The 17,249-nt window shown below is 40.1% G+C and overlaps 1 protein-coding gene across 4 annotated transcripts in view; it reads right to left on the bottom strand.

Annotated features, from left to right (window-relative positions):
* The window catches only part of CCDC38 (coiled-coil domain containing 38), a 29,117-nt gene extending 12,062 nt beyond the window's left edge, over positions 1-17,055 (bottom strand). The window contains exons 1-13 of one of the 4 annotated variants that reach the window (XM_073000263.2): positions 16,628-17,055; positions 13,430-13,527; positions 12,398-12,480; positions 11,116-11,207; positions 9,912-10,080; positions 8,594-8,661; positions 7,949-8,112; positions 7,171-7,251; positions 6,495-6,712; positions 4,357-4,491; positions 3,633-3,717; positions 3,204-3,276; positions 2,236-2,387 (exon numbers count right to left, since the gene is read on the bottom strand). In XM_073000263.2, coding sequence (XP_072856364.2) covers positions 2,236-2,387; positions 3,204-3,276; positions 3,633-3,717; positions 4,357-4,491; positions 6,495-6,712; positions 7,171-7,251; positions 7,949-8,112; positions 8,594-8,661; positions 9,912-10,080; positions 11,116-11,207; positions 12,398-12,452 — 1,292 coding nt within the window. In that variant the 5' untranslated portion in view covers positions 12,453-12,480; positions 13,430-13,527; positions 16,628-17,055. Of the gene's footprint in view, positions 1-2,235; positions 2,388-3,203; positions 3,277-3,632; positions 3,718-4,356; positions 4,492-6,494; positions 6,713-7,170; positions 7,252-7,948; positions 8,113-8,593; positions 8,662-9,911; positions 10,081-11,115; positions 11,208-12,397; positions 12,481-13,429; positions 14,390-14,974; positions 16,296-16,519 lie in introns of those variants that run through there. The other 3 variants (XM_073000262.2, XM_020815566.3, XM_078376049.1) reach the window with 3 other exon arrangements.
* Positions 17,056-17,249: the final 194 nt, after the last annotated feature.

Below are 17,249 nucleotides of genomic sequence, written 5' to 3' on the forward strand. Positions count from 1 at the left end.
TCTTTGTGGAGACCTTTTGCTTTGTATTTAGGCAGTGCTTTTTGTAGGTTAGTATACAATCAAAAGCAACACATATTTGGAGACAAAACAATGCTTATGAAAACTGTCCAATATTTTAAAAGAAAAGGTTGCATTAGGCAATTCATAAATGGAGGATAAAATGCACGTTATGTGGCTACACTGTTATCTTGTTATGTCAATAAATTCAAAAATAATTATTTATGGGATGGGAGTGTTGCCCTAAAAATGATTTATACTTATTTTGAAGGCGCATTAAAAGTGAAAGTACAATTGAAAAATTACAGCTGGGAAGACAGTTTACATTGCAGTACCATTTGTTTCACTACAAGGGTGAGAAGACAGAAGTAACTCACTGAGTTGTACTATTTTTCATAAGAAAGAGTAAACAGCAGAACAATGATGCGATGTGAAACAGGGAAAAGAGAAAAAACAAGTGCATTTAAAAATGCCGCTTCTTTGTGTTTTACCTATAGTGTTAATTGACAAATAGATGCTGCAAAATACATGTGGAAACCTGTGTTAGGCAAATGAGAATAGGAATATATTATACAATAGAATTTTAATAGAATATTATAAAAGGGGAAAAAGTATGAATGTTATTTAAAGCTGTTTGTTAACTGATAAGCAAATAGAGAAAAGGAAAAAGGTGTCATCTGTTTTATAAGACTTTAGCCTCGTAACTAATAATTAAGTGTTTTAATATGGGTAGGCATCCTTCAGTCTCGAGAGACTATGGTAACGTGCTCTGAATAGAGGTCTTGGAGCAGCGTCTAACGTGGCTGAGAAGGCCAATACGAGAGTGACAATCTCTTCCACACACAAGTACAAAATTGTATGTTATCCTGTAACACCATCTATTGGCATTAATATGACCTAAACCCTTGGCACTACCTTAGGAATCAATCTTACAGCTGATTGCTAAAGTACCAATAAGTTCTACTTGCCTGTGATAGTTCTATGACAGCAGTAGATGATATTTGGAGGTCAGGTTTGACTAATATAATGTTTCCATACTTTCCATGAAGTCTTTCAGATGCAAGTCTCATGTTGTGCATTTTGGGACACCAGTGGTGGCTGTTTCTATGTGTTTCTTAAATGCATGCAAAGTATATCACCATCGTGTGCCTGGCAGAGCTGATTTAATAGCTCTTCTTTAGATTTTGACAGGCCCTCTATGTTATAGAGACTATGCTTAGCTTTGGCTTGGATAAGGGGCCTTGGTTGTCAGTGGCCGCTCACACGGCACTGTCAAAGTCATACTGTTGTTCATGCAGTGATGTGCCTATAACCTCATATTGGTGCTCTGGAATGGAAAGATCAGCCATATATTACAAAAATGCACTGTGTTTGGTATCATCTTTGATAGTTCAGAAACTAGAGCTGATACAGAATGCCACAGCTACACTGCTTATAAGAACTAAGGGCTCAGATCAGATTTTAAATATTCTATATTGGGTACATTGGTTGCCTGTTTGTTTTGAGCAGCTCCTCCTCAATTAACCTCGTTAGCATACTCAGTATTAAACCAGTAAGGTCTGGTTTAAATGCTGGTTTTGGCCTTTATATGGTTTAAGATCACTTTACTTGAAGGACTGCTTGCACCTGCTTAAGCCTGTAAATTTGGCCCTGAAGGCCCTACCTCCTGGCCCTCTAGCTTCAGCTTATTAGACTTAAGGTCTATTCACTTATGAGGAATTCATGTCTACTTACCATGTACTTTAGTCCTGACATCCTCCAGCTTCTCTGTCTGTGGAAAGCAACAAATTTGAAGGGGAGATCCTCTGACATCCATGCATGCTCTGTACATGGATCAGGCAGATCCTCTTTAGACTTGCTGTCTTTCCAGGCCAGTGAAACCAGAAATGGAGAAAGGTGGACTTAAGAGTGCTCGCCTCTATCCATGGTGAGTATATATGGACTCCTAATTCCTCAACAGACCTTCATAAGTGGTACGTACAAGGATTCCTCATATTTGGGCTTACACCTTTGAAGTCCCTCCAAAGGAGATAGATATGTACGGCTTCATCATACAGTATTTATTTCAGCCTGCACATGCTATCTGAAGGGGGGAAGGGACCTTAGATCATTTGCTGTTTTATTTTGGGTTTTTTAAAAACAATTCTGATTGCACTTTTGTGCGTTTTGGAATCTTATCAGCCACCTACCGATGGCAATGTAAAGTAGCTTTAGAATATTTTATATGGATAAACTTACATTTCCTGTTTAATTGCTTTTTCTTTCTGCTGTCTGCTTTCTAGTGTTCCACTGATTTCTTGAATGTTTTGAAATAGTGAAAGATTTTGTTCCTCAAGATGTCTGTACATCTGAAGTAGCTCTTCAGGATTTTTGAAATATATCTCTGGTTCCTAAGGCAGAAGAAAGGGTGTTACATAATTTCAGGAAAAATATTACAGTTTGCCCTTTCCTTACTTCAAATTAATTACCAGCAAAAATATAGATTTCTTTGGCAAAGAGCATCTATGCAGAAAACATGCATTTTCTGAGAATAGTTTAAAGTGTGCATGAGTGATTGGTGTCTGGTATGAGCTGGGGAACTGTGATTCACTCAGGCAAGAGAACTGTGAGGATAAATTTGTAACAAAAGGAAGAAGTTTCTTCTCACAAACATCATTTTAGGTTCTCAGGATCCCTCTAGCTTGGAACTCAAGTGGAGTAGCACTGAATTAAGCTCATGTTTGATTTCTAGGTTAAAGTAAAAAAAAAGAGAGAATCCTCTTTCACGGTAAAATTAAAATGCATGAGATGTTGTGAGCCTGTTTTAAGTCATGTATTCTTTGTGAAATATACAGCTTACGATAATTCTCAAGAGTAGATGTTGTAGGTTTTGATGTTTGATTATTGAATAAAGCAAATATAACAATGTAATAATCTAGAGAGCCATGTGTATTTTGATCCACACTAACAGTTTCCGGGCACTGCTGGTGATCTTCCCTTCTTTCACCAACTGGCATAGGAAAATCCACAGATGCGACAAGCAGTGAATGAGCACCTATTTGAAAAAAATGTGAGGCTACACATCAGCGTAGCAATCAGTAGCCAACATCCTGGCAGACAATTTGGCTCAGAAATTTTAATAATAATATATAATTGGTTCAAAAGCAAGAAGAATCTTATTTTCATAGAACTGTGTTGTTGTTTTTTAATTATGACAAACTTGTTACCTCATCACTCTGTATATCATCCAAGGAAAAGTCTTCTTCTGAAGATAGAGACATGCTTCTTTCACTCTGATAGCTGTTATGAAACAAAATTCTAACTTAGATGCAGGTTTACATTCCCAAGCTTGCCAGCTCAATGTTTAATGCCAAGAAAAAAGACAGGTGACCTTATTCTCTGTGATAAGCATCACTCCCCCCACCACCAATCCTTCAACTGTATAAAAGCTGTCAACATTTTCTTGTCATCTGTAGATCAAGTTAGCATGGAACAATTTATAAAAATGTTTGAAATCAAATGCTACAGCTTGAAAGCAAGTCCAGCATCTGCAGACCTAAAGAGATTGTTGTAGGTGTTATGTTTCTTGAACAGGAGTTTTCCATGCCATGCTTGCAACTCAAAATGAAAAGAACTTTCAAAATACCATATGTTACCTTTCTAATGATTGTCTTTTCTCCTGCGAGGATGATCTGCGGCTGAGTGCTCCTGACATCTTTCTGAAAAACCGGTATTCGCCTCCTTGGAAAGTTGACAAATGCATCACTGTCTTAGCTTTAACCCAGAATATTATGTTAATAAAATATTACAATATGTTAGTTTTAAGTGAAAATTTGCCGATACTCTGGTTCCCATCATTGGCATTGCTCATCACGAGATTGCAGCCTCTGAAAGCTTCCTTGAGATCGAATTCAGCCTTTAGGCCTGTAGTAGACCATGGGTGGTTTAGTATTACTACTATCCCAATGCCTAGTTCTACACCTAGTGGTATATCAATGTGACACAAGTGGCTTGCTGGGGTTGGAGGGCCATAAGATTAACTCAGTAAACTCCATATCCATGTCTGACCATGTGATTAAACAGATGGAACTATCTGACATGTAGCATATCCGGCATGCCATTTAAAGTCAGCAAGCTATAATCTTTTTTTAAAAAATCTTTATTATGCTTAGAATGTTCCCCCCAAACAGTGCGATGTGTGAAATATGTGATCAGTGTAGCTTAGGACTTATGTTTCTAAAACGTGCTTCTTGGGAACTGCTTTTGACAGAGAAGGGGTTCTGAAAAGCAGTTTGCTTTCTGAGGTTCTGCTGATCAAGGTGGGCCAACGTGCACTCCACACCCAACTGCCATCTTGCCATGTAGCTGTTTCCTCCTTACCTTGGCTATGGGGGCTTTTCTTCTTCTTCTCCTCATGCTGAGGGAGCATGACTGAGGCTGACCTCCCAGTAAACACCTTCTTTCCAGGTGGCTGCCCTTTACCAGGTGGTGGCCCTTTAGTGTGTGCCCATTTGTCTAAAGATACAATTCAGATAACGTAGGATCAGATGGTGGTAAAAGAACTAACCAGATATCCACTACTAGTGGCTTTGCACAGATTTCCCTGTAGCATCCAGACCAACACAGAGCAGAAACAGCATGTAACACTGGTGCAAAGGAACATGGGGAGCAAATGATTCAAGACCATCTGAACTATGGCATAGAGAGGCTAAGTAAATGTTCCAAAAATCACTCACAGCAGCTGAGGAGATACAACAGCAATAAACATTTCTGTGTATTCTCCCTCTCACCTTATATCTCCTAGACACATTGTATGCTTCATTTTTGCTGTCTTGACAAGATTCTCAGTTTCTCACTATATAGAAACCAGCACAAGCTAAATTTATTTGCACAATAATTATTACTTCTGCTGGTATTTTAAAATTTATTATTCTATAGATGTTCTGCTTTCCAAGATAGAGTGAAAGTAGATACTGCCCAGGTTTCTCTTTTTATTTTAAACCTCATGCACTTACAATGGGACATTTTAGTCTCCCAAGTCCAACTTTGTCTAGCAGAATACGTATAGAAATAGATGTGCAATATAGACAAGACTGTCATCCTCACAGTACTAAACACACTTCTAATTTATGTATATTTCTCCTAAAGCAAACAGCTACAATTCTATTTATTTTTACACTCGGGTATATTTTTGACCTAGTGTGTTTAATGTATTAAATTCTTTCTTGACTGCTGGTCCAGGGAGTTCCACTTGGGAAGGAATTGTCGGCCCTCGGACCCTAAATACCACAGGATCATCTATCTCCCCAATGCATTTTAATGTCTATGTGAGGCCACTTGGAGAGGTCATCCGGAGATTTGGAGAGTGTTTTAATCAGTATGCTGATGATACACAACTCTCTCCTTTACATCTTCTGCAGCGGATGCTGTCCAGGTCCTGCAGCGCTATCTGATCTCAATTCTGGAAGGGATGAAGACTAATAGGCTGAATATAATCCAGATAAAACTGAGGTCATATTGTTGGGGGGGGGGCTCTGAAAAGGTTAGGGGGCTGTCTCCCTAGGTTGGATAGAGTTATCCTTCCACTTAGGATCTCTTTCATAACTCGTGTGTGCTCCTGGATTCAGCCTTATCTTTGGAACATCAAATTTCGGCTATGTCCAGGTCAGCTTTTAACCAACTCAAACTGATTGTCAAGTTATGCCCCTACTTGGATTCTCTCTCTCTCTCTGATAATACTGGTTCATGTGCTGGTGATCTTTAAGTTCAAATATTGTAACACTCCCTACATGGGGATACCCTTGAAGTTAGTGTGGAGATTACAGCAGGTGCAGAATGCAGTGGCCTGACTGGTATTGGGTGTGCATAAGTTTGATCACATCTCTCCAGTTCTGATTCACCTGAATTGGCTTCCCATTATTTTTCAAGCCAGGTTTAAACTTCTAGTTTTAGTATATAAATCCCTTCATGGTTTGAGGCCCTATTTGTCAGAGCATCTTTCCCTCAGAAGATCGGCCCATGCCACCTGTTCCTCATAGGTCTTGCTTCTCTGGGTTGCCACATCAAAAGAGGCAAAGGAGACTACCACCAGAAATCATGCCTTCTCTGTCATGGCCCCATCCTTATGGAATGGGCTCCTGGTAGAAGTCCATCAGGCCCCCTACATCACATCCTTTCAGAGGATCTAAAGACTGTCTTGTTATAAGAGGCATTCAAGGACATCCTCATGTAAGTTAACCCTTATATGTGTTCCCTGTTTTGCCATTATTTGCACTCTTTTAGCTATAGTTTTGTTTATTTAGATATGTTCAATGTTGGTTTATTGGGTGGATGGGGTAATTGTTGTATTGTAAATCACTTGTAAGTCAGTGGTATATAAATGCATTAAATCAATATTCAGAAAAAAATACATCCCATGCATTTTCCCAACAGGAAAACAGAGAGGGGATGAAGAGTCTATGAAGGACTCCCATGTGACTGAAATTCCCATCATACTGCTTTGAAAATTAGATGCTTACGTATTCTGTGGTGTAATATGAAAGAGCTTGACATTAGCTTGGTTTTATCAGGAGCAGGAATAGTAATAAAAGATTTTGAAAGGCCTCTTTTCCTCTCCTTCTTTCCTTTCTTCTTTTTTGCTTTTTGCTGTTCTTGCCACTCTTTAGGAGAAATACTCAGCAAAAAAGATTCATACGATAAATACAGCCTCAAAAGATCTTCAGTGTTTGCAATTTCACTGCAGACATTAAAAGATGATAACTGATAAACAAGCAAATAATCTTGTTTTTAATATAAGTACAATTCTTAGATAATAAAGAGAAAATAATTGGCATCTGAGTTATGTTTGCAGACTGATCGTAATTTATTTCATATTAATATGTGATCTCTAGTATTGTCTTTAGAAAGCAATGAACCATTTTAATGTGGGAACCAACTTTTCCGGTAGCACTTGCACAAATGTTACCAGGAAAATAGCCTGAGCTGTTTTTACTTCAACAATAATTGTTTGGAATCAGGTCATTTAGTCCATGATAATATGACCTAAGACAGCTTCTTCTTGCTATACAGATTTGGTGTTTCTTTTTTGTTTTTGTTTTTCAGAATAATATGAAGGAAAAATAGAGAATGTCATCAAAAACACACCTCAATTCACCCATTTTCATGTGAAAAAGATATATCCAAGCCAGAGCTCACCTTTTAAGAGAAAACACTTCATTCATTGCTGACCTCACTTCTGCCATCACTTCCAGTTTAGATTTTGCTTCCTGAGTTGCCCTAAAAACAATGTGGATGTTTCAGACCCTGTGTATATGTATTAAGTGTGTCACATATAAATATACATTTATTCCATTAACTCTGGAAAACAGGTAGGTGATTTTATTTGATTTTTATCATTGAAGTAGTAGAAATGTAAAATGAACAATGTAAAAAGATTGGCACCCTTGCAATTCTGTCAGAAAATGCAACACTTCTCTCAGAAAATTGTTGCAGTTGCAAATGTTTTAGTACTCACGTGTTCATTTTTGGGTTTCTGTGTGGGATTGTATCAGATTTAACTTTTCTTCTTTGTCTTTTGTGTTGTTCCAACGCTAACCAAAGAAATGAACATGTGAGTACTAAAACATTTGCAACGGCAACAATTTTCTGAGAGAAGTGTTGCATTTTCTGACAGAATTGCAAGGGTGCCAATCTCTCTCTCTCTCTCTATATATATAGGCAGCTTGAGAAGGCACTGGAAATCAGTTCTAATCTTGTTCTATGGCTCTAACTTTGTGCTATATGACTTACTCATGCTCTGAATCTAGAGCGTGAGTAACATGCATCACCCAGAGACAAAAACAACACGTGGTTCTCCCATTCCTTGCAATAAATAGTATGATGTGAAATTTCATGCAAAGATAGGACAATAAATATACTATAGCCTAGTCTATGATTAATAACAGATAATGTAACAAGAACAAAAAAAACTCACAGTTTAAAGGCATCTACAGAACTTTTATCATTTTCCTTGAGAAATTCCTCAAATGCAAGGGTATCATCTTCCAGTTTTGTTTCAGCGAGTTTGACCCTCCTCTCTTCTTCTGCTGCCATCTTCTCCATCTGGGATATGGTATGTTGCTTTATTTTAACTGCATACTGAGTGGGGTGAAGAGAGACAATTAGAAATAAATGACAGAAAACACTCTTCACGTGGGACCATCTTGTGAAGCCAAATGTAATTCTAATAGGATGATGCTAAGAAAGGCTATGAAAAGAATGCTAACTATGGAGACAGGAGAGGCCCAGCCTCACGAGAAGAACTGATAAACTCTCTCAGCTATGCAAGATCAATTTCTGGACATTTTTTCTGCACTGTCCATGAAGGAGGTGTGCTTAGAGCCTAAGGGAATGTGGATTACATCCATGAAACCTTGCTAATTGTTTTAATTTTTAGTGGTCCGAAAAAGGTATCACCTACTCTTGCATTTTTATAACTTTATTGAGCAACATAAACATATCCTTAAAATGAATAAATGAAATATTTTTGAAAGTTTGTTATAGCTAAAATTTGCACTCTACTGCATATATTTAATTCAGAGTTGCAAAAAATATTAGCTGCAAGAAATAAAGCCATTACCTCAAGTAAAAAGAGTTCCTTTTGTTCACTGATGTAGTCCGTTATAGACTGTGTATCAGTTTGACAACCTTTAAGAAAGTGAGAATTCTTAGATTTTTTCACCTATAAACCTGAGCATTTTTTAAAAGATTACCATTTGTAGAATATATATAAATCATATGTATTCAAGGAATTATATTCTTAACTTTACAATAAAAAACTATGACATATTAAGGTATTCACAGAGATGAATGAGCTGGACATTTTAATGCATTCTGTTTGAAAAGCTACACTTGCAGCATTCAGACACAGGCCTAGATCAAGTAGTTTACATCTATCTCCAGCACCAGTCGAACTAAGACTTTTTTATTCTTTTCCCATTGCAGTCCTCTGTAGTGCCAAAAACCTGCTCTAGAGATTTCCAGAGATTTTTGTTGGTCCCTGTGCAAGGAAATGAGGGTCATCACTTCTAGCAGGAACAGTGCAGTCACGCAGACGTGCAATGTGGTACCCAGGCCATAATGTTAAGCCACAGTTAAGGAAACTATAATCTGGTATGATTCCTAGACTGACAAACCACAGTGTGTGGTTAGCTAGTAATTAGAATCATAAATCAAGATTTGAAGTGGGTTTGCAAATCATAATTCATCTTAACTGTAGTTTCCTGTGATGTACAAACCTCAGCTAAGAGCTATTGCTCTGCTTCAAAGGCCAAAGATCCACAAAACAAAGGTAGTTGAAGACAGTGTAAGTAAAAGAAAACACGCAGAACTAAATCATACTGTACTTTGTCTGATAGGTTTTGAATCTGGTTGGAAATGTAAACCAAAAATTATAATGGTTATTGTAGGTTTTTTGGGCTTTTTGGCCGTGTTCTGGAGGTTTCTCTTCCTAATGTTTCGCCATTCTCTGTGGCTGGCATCTTCAGAGGACAGAAGTGAGACACTACACCAGAACAAAGATAGATCGGATCCTGGCCATGAAAGTCTTCGAGAATACAAAAAAATATAATTTTCCTGAAATATGAGATTTAGCACAAGGTCTAGACTGAATAATTAAAATATGTAATTATGAAGTGCTCCTCATTATAAATGAAACAGAAAGAGATGACAACATAGTACCTCAAGTTGTGTGCCTTCTTTAAAATTAAAATATATACCTTAGGACGACTTGTAGCATATAACAACCTGCACATTTTATTGCCATATCCTGTGAATAGATGCTTCAGAACTGCTGATGGCTAGTGAAATTCTTGATAGGGTAAAGATACCCAAAGGTATACTTCATTTTAATACAAACATATTTATGTAGTTTTATATTTATAATCCATTTTACTCACACTTAGCAAAAGTAAGAGCCCAATTCAGAGCAGCAACATCTTTTTCTATATCGCCTTCTGTCTCTCTTTCAACTGCTTCTTCCAGTTTTCTGAAGGTCTTTCGAGCCCTGGCTCTTGACGAAATTGTACTCTTTTCATATACCTTCAGATTCTGCTGAACTGCTCTAACCTGAAATCAAAGCCAACCTTTGTTACCTAGTTTTTGAGTTAATTTCTCAAAAATTGTCTGCAATAACTATTAAAGATCAATGCATTAAGGATCAAACAAGACAGGAATAGCAGATCTATCACTGGAACTACTGACATCTTTTCAAAAAAGCTGGATCCATATGTAGGTGTATGAACATCACCTGGCTTCCCCCTCCTTTCTACAACAACCTTTAAACTCCACAAAAGGCTGGGGAATCCTTCTCAATGAAGGTGAGCTGTGACATGGTGGGGGAATGAGAAGGTCTATAATTGGATGCCTGTGCTTTTCTGTGAAGCAATTTTTCTGACAGAAAATCCTGTCTCAATTTAACTGCTAACATAGGTAGTTTCCTTTATTTATTTTTTCTAAAGCAATTTGCAGGAGAAGTTTGGAACAGAAAAGAGAAAGAAGTAGAAGGAAGATTAATCGCATTCCCCCCAATGCCACAGTCACATTCCAATTTCCCCATCCATCCCCATTTAGCAGCTGCTTTTAAGTTTCAAAAAAGACAACAGGAGATAATGCATGTTAAATGTCTCATAGATTTCAGGTCTTTGAATTCAGTCTAAACCCAATAGGAATATGTGTTCCCCGTGATTATTTTCCTTCTTACAGAGGGATTTTGTACCTCAGCAATCAAACTTGCTAAATATGCTTGTACTCAGTTCCAGTGGCCAAACACAAAATAAATCACAGTAATTCAAGACACTGGAACCTTCACATTGCCTCTAATTCATAGAGTCACTGTACACATCATAAGAGACTGAATGGCACATGGCAACAAAACTGGCCACTAGAGAGAATCGTAGAGTATGTGCTAGTATTTTTTTGGCCATTGACAACAAACCATGTTAAATAATGCATGATTCGGTGACTTATGTCTTGTGATGGAATAACAATAGTAGCAGTAAACTAGTTACCTCAAAATAACAAATAATACAAGTTCCTTTGAGAACAACAATTTTTCAAGCTCTCAGCATAATCAGTGTTATTTTTCCACTTGAAAATACATACCTTTTCTTTTTCGATGCACTCTATATCTCTATAAAGACAGATTTCAGAATCCAAACTTCTAAAAGGGCTGTTTGGTTTGTCATCTTTCCACACTACAAGCGAAAGAATTTTTTTTTCAATATCGTGTAAAAATAGCAGTATCATCAAACCAAGAAAATCTGTTCAATAAGACTATAATGGCTATGGCTCACATTAAATAAGCCAATCTGAGATTAAAACATGAGCCAAGAGAAGAATCAATCAGCTGGAAGGCAAATGGCTGGAATGGCATTTCTCACTTTGGTGTGTTTTCACCGTCCTCCTTTAGGCCTAAACACTGCAACTATATGTTGCCCACATGCACAATTTCATGTGCTGAAGTAACATGTGCATACAGTATGTCCCAAGAACCCAAAAATCCTCAGAAAATGTCTGACACCCTTCCCTCCCCCTTCTTCTACTACCTGCTAAGAATGAGAGGCATGTTTTTGACTACGAAGACTGGAATTACCAACCATATTACATTTTTTTAAAAAAGTAAAGTAATTCAAATTGTTTAAATGTTTATTTAGTTAAAATATTTATATGCCACCTTTCTCCTAAAAAGGCAAGTTACAGTATTAAAAGAAACAATATTAAAAATTAAAACAACAAATTATTACAATATTTTAAAAATATATAACATTAACACTAGTCAACAAAAAGTAGTAGTAACTACTTTTTAAAAAGAAACAACAATAAAAACACAACAGTCCCTTAAAACAGCAATAACAAAATCCTTCTTAGACAGCAGCCAGTCACTAAGAAAAAGTCTGCCTGAAGAGAAAGGCCTTTGCCTGCCTCTCATAGAAGCTTCAGAGAGCCTGTCTACACTGGCATATAGTGCTGATATATGGTTCCCTGATAGCTATGTTTGGCAAGGGAAAAAAAACTTCATCTGCTTGTGTTTCTATTTAAAATGATCTATCTTTCCCCTTCAAGGGCTGGCCTGTATATTTCTGGCACAGAGCTCAGGCATGAAAACCAGGTTGCCAACAGGAGTCTAGATGCACTCTCTATAAGAAGGTGGGCATAGAAAACCTGTTCCTCTTGGGACCTTTTCATCCTCACCTGTGCCTCCCCCCATAGGGGGCTGGACCCAATCCATCCCAAATGCAGCCAAAACACATTGGAGCATTTACTGTCCCGGAGTCTGCTTTCATAATAAATTCCAATTGTGCATTTTCTAGTACTCGTTTACTAAGTCTGTAATATTTCATTCTATAATTACTAATGTTACATAAACATGTTTAGTTTTTGTTACCACTACTAGGATCTTTTCCGAAACATGGAGAATGTGTTACAAGCGTTGACGCCATCTCAATACACACTATAAATTTCTCAGATCTAGGGTGAAAAAGGAAGAGAAACAAGATAGCAAGAAAGATTTAAATTATGTTTCATTGTTACCCATCCGAAAAATTCAGCAGGCAATCAAGTAACAACATGCTGCAATGCATTTTGACTTACGTTTTTAAGATAAATACTGTAGTAATGCTAATCAAATTGTGAGCTGCACAAGATTCTGCAGCACATAAGAGCTCAAAACTGCTTGTTTTGTAATAAGGCTGGACATTAGAGAAAGTGTTGCCAAGCAATCCCTGCCATTGATAAGCTAGCAGTGGACAGGGCAAAAGGGGATATGCTTTCTGGGCATGTTACAGAACGGCCCTTTTGGTGTGGGCCAGTGCAATCTAAATAGGGTTGGTTGAGGTTGAAGCGGAGGAGCAATATTTCATACAATATTTGCGTCCAAATGGCATATCGACATCAAGTGCCTTCATTTCTGGTACCCTGAAGTGGCAAGTCTGTGCAAAGCCAGAGTCTGGGAAAAAGGGAAGGGGGGTGGATTCAAGTATGACTGAGAAGGGCCGGCAACAGAGGCTGAGAAAGAGAGAAAACCTATTCTTGGCGGTCCAAGGGGAGAAAAAGCAGCCAATCGCTAGCCGAAAGCAGATAGTGACTCATCTGTGCTCTGTACTCTTCTTTGGCCACACTGAGGGGGAGAGAGGAAGGAGTGGGACACATAGAGGAGGGATGGGTGTCATCTCCCTCCCCACCCCTTCTTCATCAGAAGAGACAAAAGAAAGGGGTGTGCCCCCCTTTGCACATTCCAGCAGAATGTATCCTACAACACAGTGGTTTATCTATACCAGAGAGCTAATAAAGTTACAGTACTTTTAAGAATGGCTAACTACGGGAGCACATCATCTGACCACTACACAGTTATAGATAGTTTCAGCATGACGTTATATTCATTTTCAATCAAAGCAACTGCACCTGCCACCTCTCTCACCTTATTTGAATTCTGGCTCAAAAGTGGCTAAGGACAGCACGTTCAGAGAGATCCTGCGTTCAAGGAAGCCAGTATTCTAGATTATAGGGTACTTTGACCTGGAGTGGGGGAACAGAAGAAAGTAGCACAGAAATATTTCATTCGAAATAAAAATAATTTGAGTGTGGTCTTAGTGTCAAGCTGTTTTCAGTGCCAATTCTAACCTTGTTTGCTTTCTGTTAAGACATATTTATCTGAGGATTTTAAAAATATATATTTAATTTATATTTAATTAACAATAACAACCCTCAGACAATAATCACTGTGAAGAACATCCAAAAAGTACAATTTGGTAATTGCCATTATCGAATGTTGGCCCTTGAAGCTATCTTGAAGGAAATTATATCGGCAAAATCCAAGTACCAACACACACACGTCTCCTGCAAATACAAGGAATCCCAAAACGTGGTGCCGCCGGGGGGGGGGCTTTGAATCCACCCGGGCAAGGCAAGAGTGCACCGCGGCTGCTGCGGTAAGGAGGGCTTCTCCTCCCAGGCCCTAAGAGTCCGTTTCCTTTCGGGAAAGAGGAACAGCGAGGGTGGGCTTTGAAGAGCGGCGGGGAGGGGATCGTCCCTGTCGGTGTGTCGCTTTCCTGTCAAGGTAGAGGCGCCCCGTTCTCCTTGTTCATGTGGCCCCTTAGTGCCCAGGCATCCGGGATCAATTCGCTTCTCAAGTTTCCTCAAGTTTGAGGAAAGTGGGCGCCTCTCTCCTTCCTTTTCGTGCCCAGCAGCAGCAAAGGGGGGGTCTGGAGCAAAAATCTGGCTGCACCGCGGAGCCACCGGGCGGGGGGGGGGGAGAAGGAGAAGAGCTGCCTCCTCTTCCCACCTTCCCAACGGCACCCCTCGCTCTCCTGCAAGCCCTGGGCTGCCCTTCCCAGAGAGCACAAGAGGGAGCGACGGCCAAGAAAAGACACCGCTCAAGGTAGGCGCGAACTGCCGCCCCTCGAGACACCCACCCCCCAAGGCCGCCAACGCAACGGCGCCTCCGCTGCTGCTTTCGCCTCCGGGCTTCGAGCTAGCGCGGGCGCGCGGGGGGGGGGACGGTTGGGAGCCGCGCCGGGGCGGGAGCTCCGCGCGGCGGCAGCGGTAAGCAAGCGCCCAGCCCTCCCCGGCGCCGCCGCCGCTTTTCGACGGGGTCCCTTACACTCTCAGGCAGTCCGGGACGTTCTCTCTCTCTCCCCCCCCCCTTTATAAAAGCCCGCGAAATGGTGGGTTCTCTGTGAGCGATCCGCTGGGGAGAGGCGTGACAACTGACGGGTTAACAAACGGAGGAGCTTGTATATCCCATTGCTAGGACCTAGAGTGGTCGAAATGGCTAGATAGGCGGGGAATGAATGAATGAATGAATGAATGAATGAATGAATGAATGAATGAATGAATGAATAAATAAATAAATAAATAAATAAATAAATAAATAGGCTCAGCTGGAGAGCAGACTTAGGGTAACGCAACAACGATATAAACCCTATCGGTCTACTTTTGCTGGGGCTAGCAACAGGATACTTACTGTTCCTGGTGTCACCATTTTGATGATGGGGGAGATACTCTGTTAATCTGAGCATTAATGATAGCTGAGGTGGGCAAACAACAGTTTTTGTCGTAGACTGTCAAGTCGCTCCCACTAGTTAATGACCTCCAAGGGGTTCTGTCATTAGCAGCTTTGCTCCTGCCTTGCAGACTGAAGGAAGTGCTTTCCTTTATTGAGCCAATCTGCCTCGGATTAGATCTTCCTCTTTCCCTTCTGTCTTCTATATTTCCTAGCATTATGGTCTTTTCCAATGAGCCTCATCTTCTCGCAATATATCCTAAGTACATACTCTCAGTTTAGCCAACTTCTGATGAAGTTGATCAAAGCTTGATTTGATCTACAACATAATGATTTGCTTTTCTCGTGGTCCATGGTACTCATAAAACATTCCTCCAACACCACATTTCAAAGGAATCCAATTTTTATCTGCCAGATTTCACATCTGTACAGAGTAATCAGTATGCAGATGACACCCAGCTCTACCTCTCCTTGCCACCTAAATCCAAGGAAGTTCTTTTGGCTCTAAATCAGTGTTTGGTACCATTAGTGGGCTGGATGAGGGTGAATAAATTGAAACTTAACCCAGAAAAGACAGATGTGCTTTTGGTCAGTTGAAAGGTAGATCAAGGAATTGGGATACAGCCAGTACTGGATGAAATTAGACTCTCACTTTAAAAACAGGTGTGCAGCTTCGGGATACTCCTGGATTCATCCCTGACAGAGGGAAGTGTCGGGAAACTTCAGTAGGTCCAAAATGCAGCAGCCAGACTGCTGACTGGGGCTGGTTACAGGGATCACGTAACCTCTCTGTTACAGCAGCTCCACTGGCTGCTGATAGTTTCTGGGCATAATTCAAAGTGCTGGTTTTAACCTACAAAGCCCTAAATGGCCTGGCTCCAAGCTATTTCAAAGACTGTATCTCCCATTATAAACCAGCTCTGGTGTTAAGATCATCAGGACTCGCCTTTCTGTCTTGCCAACCTCGTGAGTGCATCTGATGGGGATACGCGATAGGACCTTCTCTGATGTTGCACCTAGAGACTCTGGAACTCCCTTCCACCAGAGGCCAGATCTTTCTTTTCAGGCAAACCTTCCCTCAGTAATCTAGCTACTTGTGTGTGATTTTTAGATGTATTGTTATTGCTTTTTTCCATGTTTGGGTTTTCTACTTTGCTTTTTAATATCTGTATACATATTGTTCCTAGCAAGCTACCAACATGAATTTAACCAAATTCCAGGAGGCAGTGGAAGACAGAAGAGCCTGGCATGCTCTCGTCCATGGGATCACAAAGAGTCAGACATGACTTAACGACTAAACAACAACAACAAATATGTAAGATGCCTCTTTATACTCATTATTCTTAACTTTAAATATTATCTTTTAACTTTAAATATTGTCTTTCAATGTCGTAAGCTGCCTTGGGTTCTTTTCAAGGAGCATTGTGGAGTAAAAAATCTTTTAAATAAATAAAATCAGAAATATCATACTATGGATGATTGCAGTCTTCAGTGACACATGCTTACTCTTAAGGATCTTTTCTAGTTCCTTCATCAGTAGCTCAGTCATTTTCTTTCTTCTCATGAGTGTAATCAAAGAGGGACGACGGAAAGAGCTACAATTAAACAGCTCACCTTGTTTCATTTTGGTAGACAAATGCAAACACCAGATTCTCTGGAAAAGACAATAATGCTGGGAAAGTTTGAAGGCAGCAGGAAAAGAGGAAGACCAGACATGAGATGGATTAACTTCTTGAAGGAAGCCACAGCCTTGAGTTTAGCAGGGCTGTTGAGGAGGAGACATTTTGGAGACCGACCGCTCAGCCATAGAGTTGCCATAAGTCGGAGGCGGCTTAAGGGCACATAAATATCCACAGATTCTCGTTTTCAGCTGCCTCTCCCAAATTCTCACCCCGAGGCACTCTGGAGGTCGGTCTAAAAAAGTAACTCTTCCAAGCAACTCCCCCCCCCCCCATGGAGAGCCTTAAAAATATGATTTCCTTCCTTCGGTGCTAAAATACCACAGGCCGTTCTCCGCCCTCAGAAAGGGACCTCTGGTCCTTTTGCCCCCCTCTCCCCGCCGCCCCCCGCCGCCCTATGGGCTGAGCAGAGCTAGCCTCCGTGGCCAGGAAAGAGGTGCTCGCCTCGAGCGCAGGTAGCCAACGGGAGGCAAGGGACGCTCCTAGAAAGAAAGAGGCCGCCCGCCCGGCCGCCCCTGACCTGGAAATCTTTGAGCTGCCCTTCGCCCTCCTCTGCC

Source organism: Pogona vitticeps, chromosome 5 (assembly GCF_051106095.1).
Source record: "Pogona vitticeps strain Pit_001003342236 chromosome 5, PviZW2.1, whole genome shotgun sequence".
NCBI classification, from domain to species: Eukaryota; Metazoa; Chordata; class Lepidosauria; order Squamata; family Agamidae; genus Pogona; species Pogona vitticeps.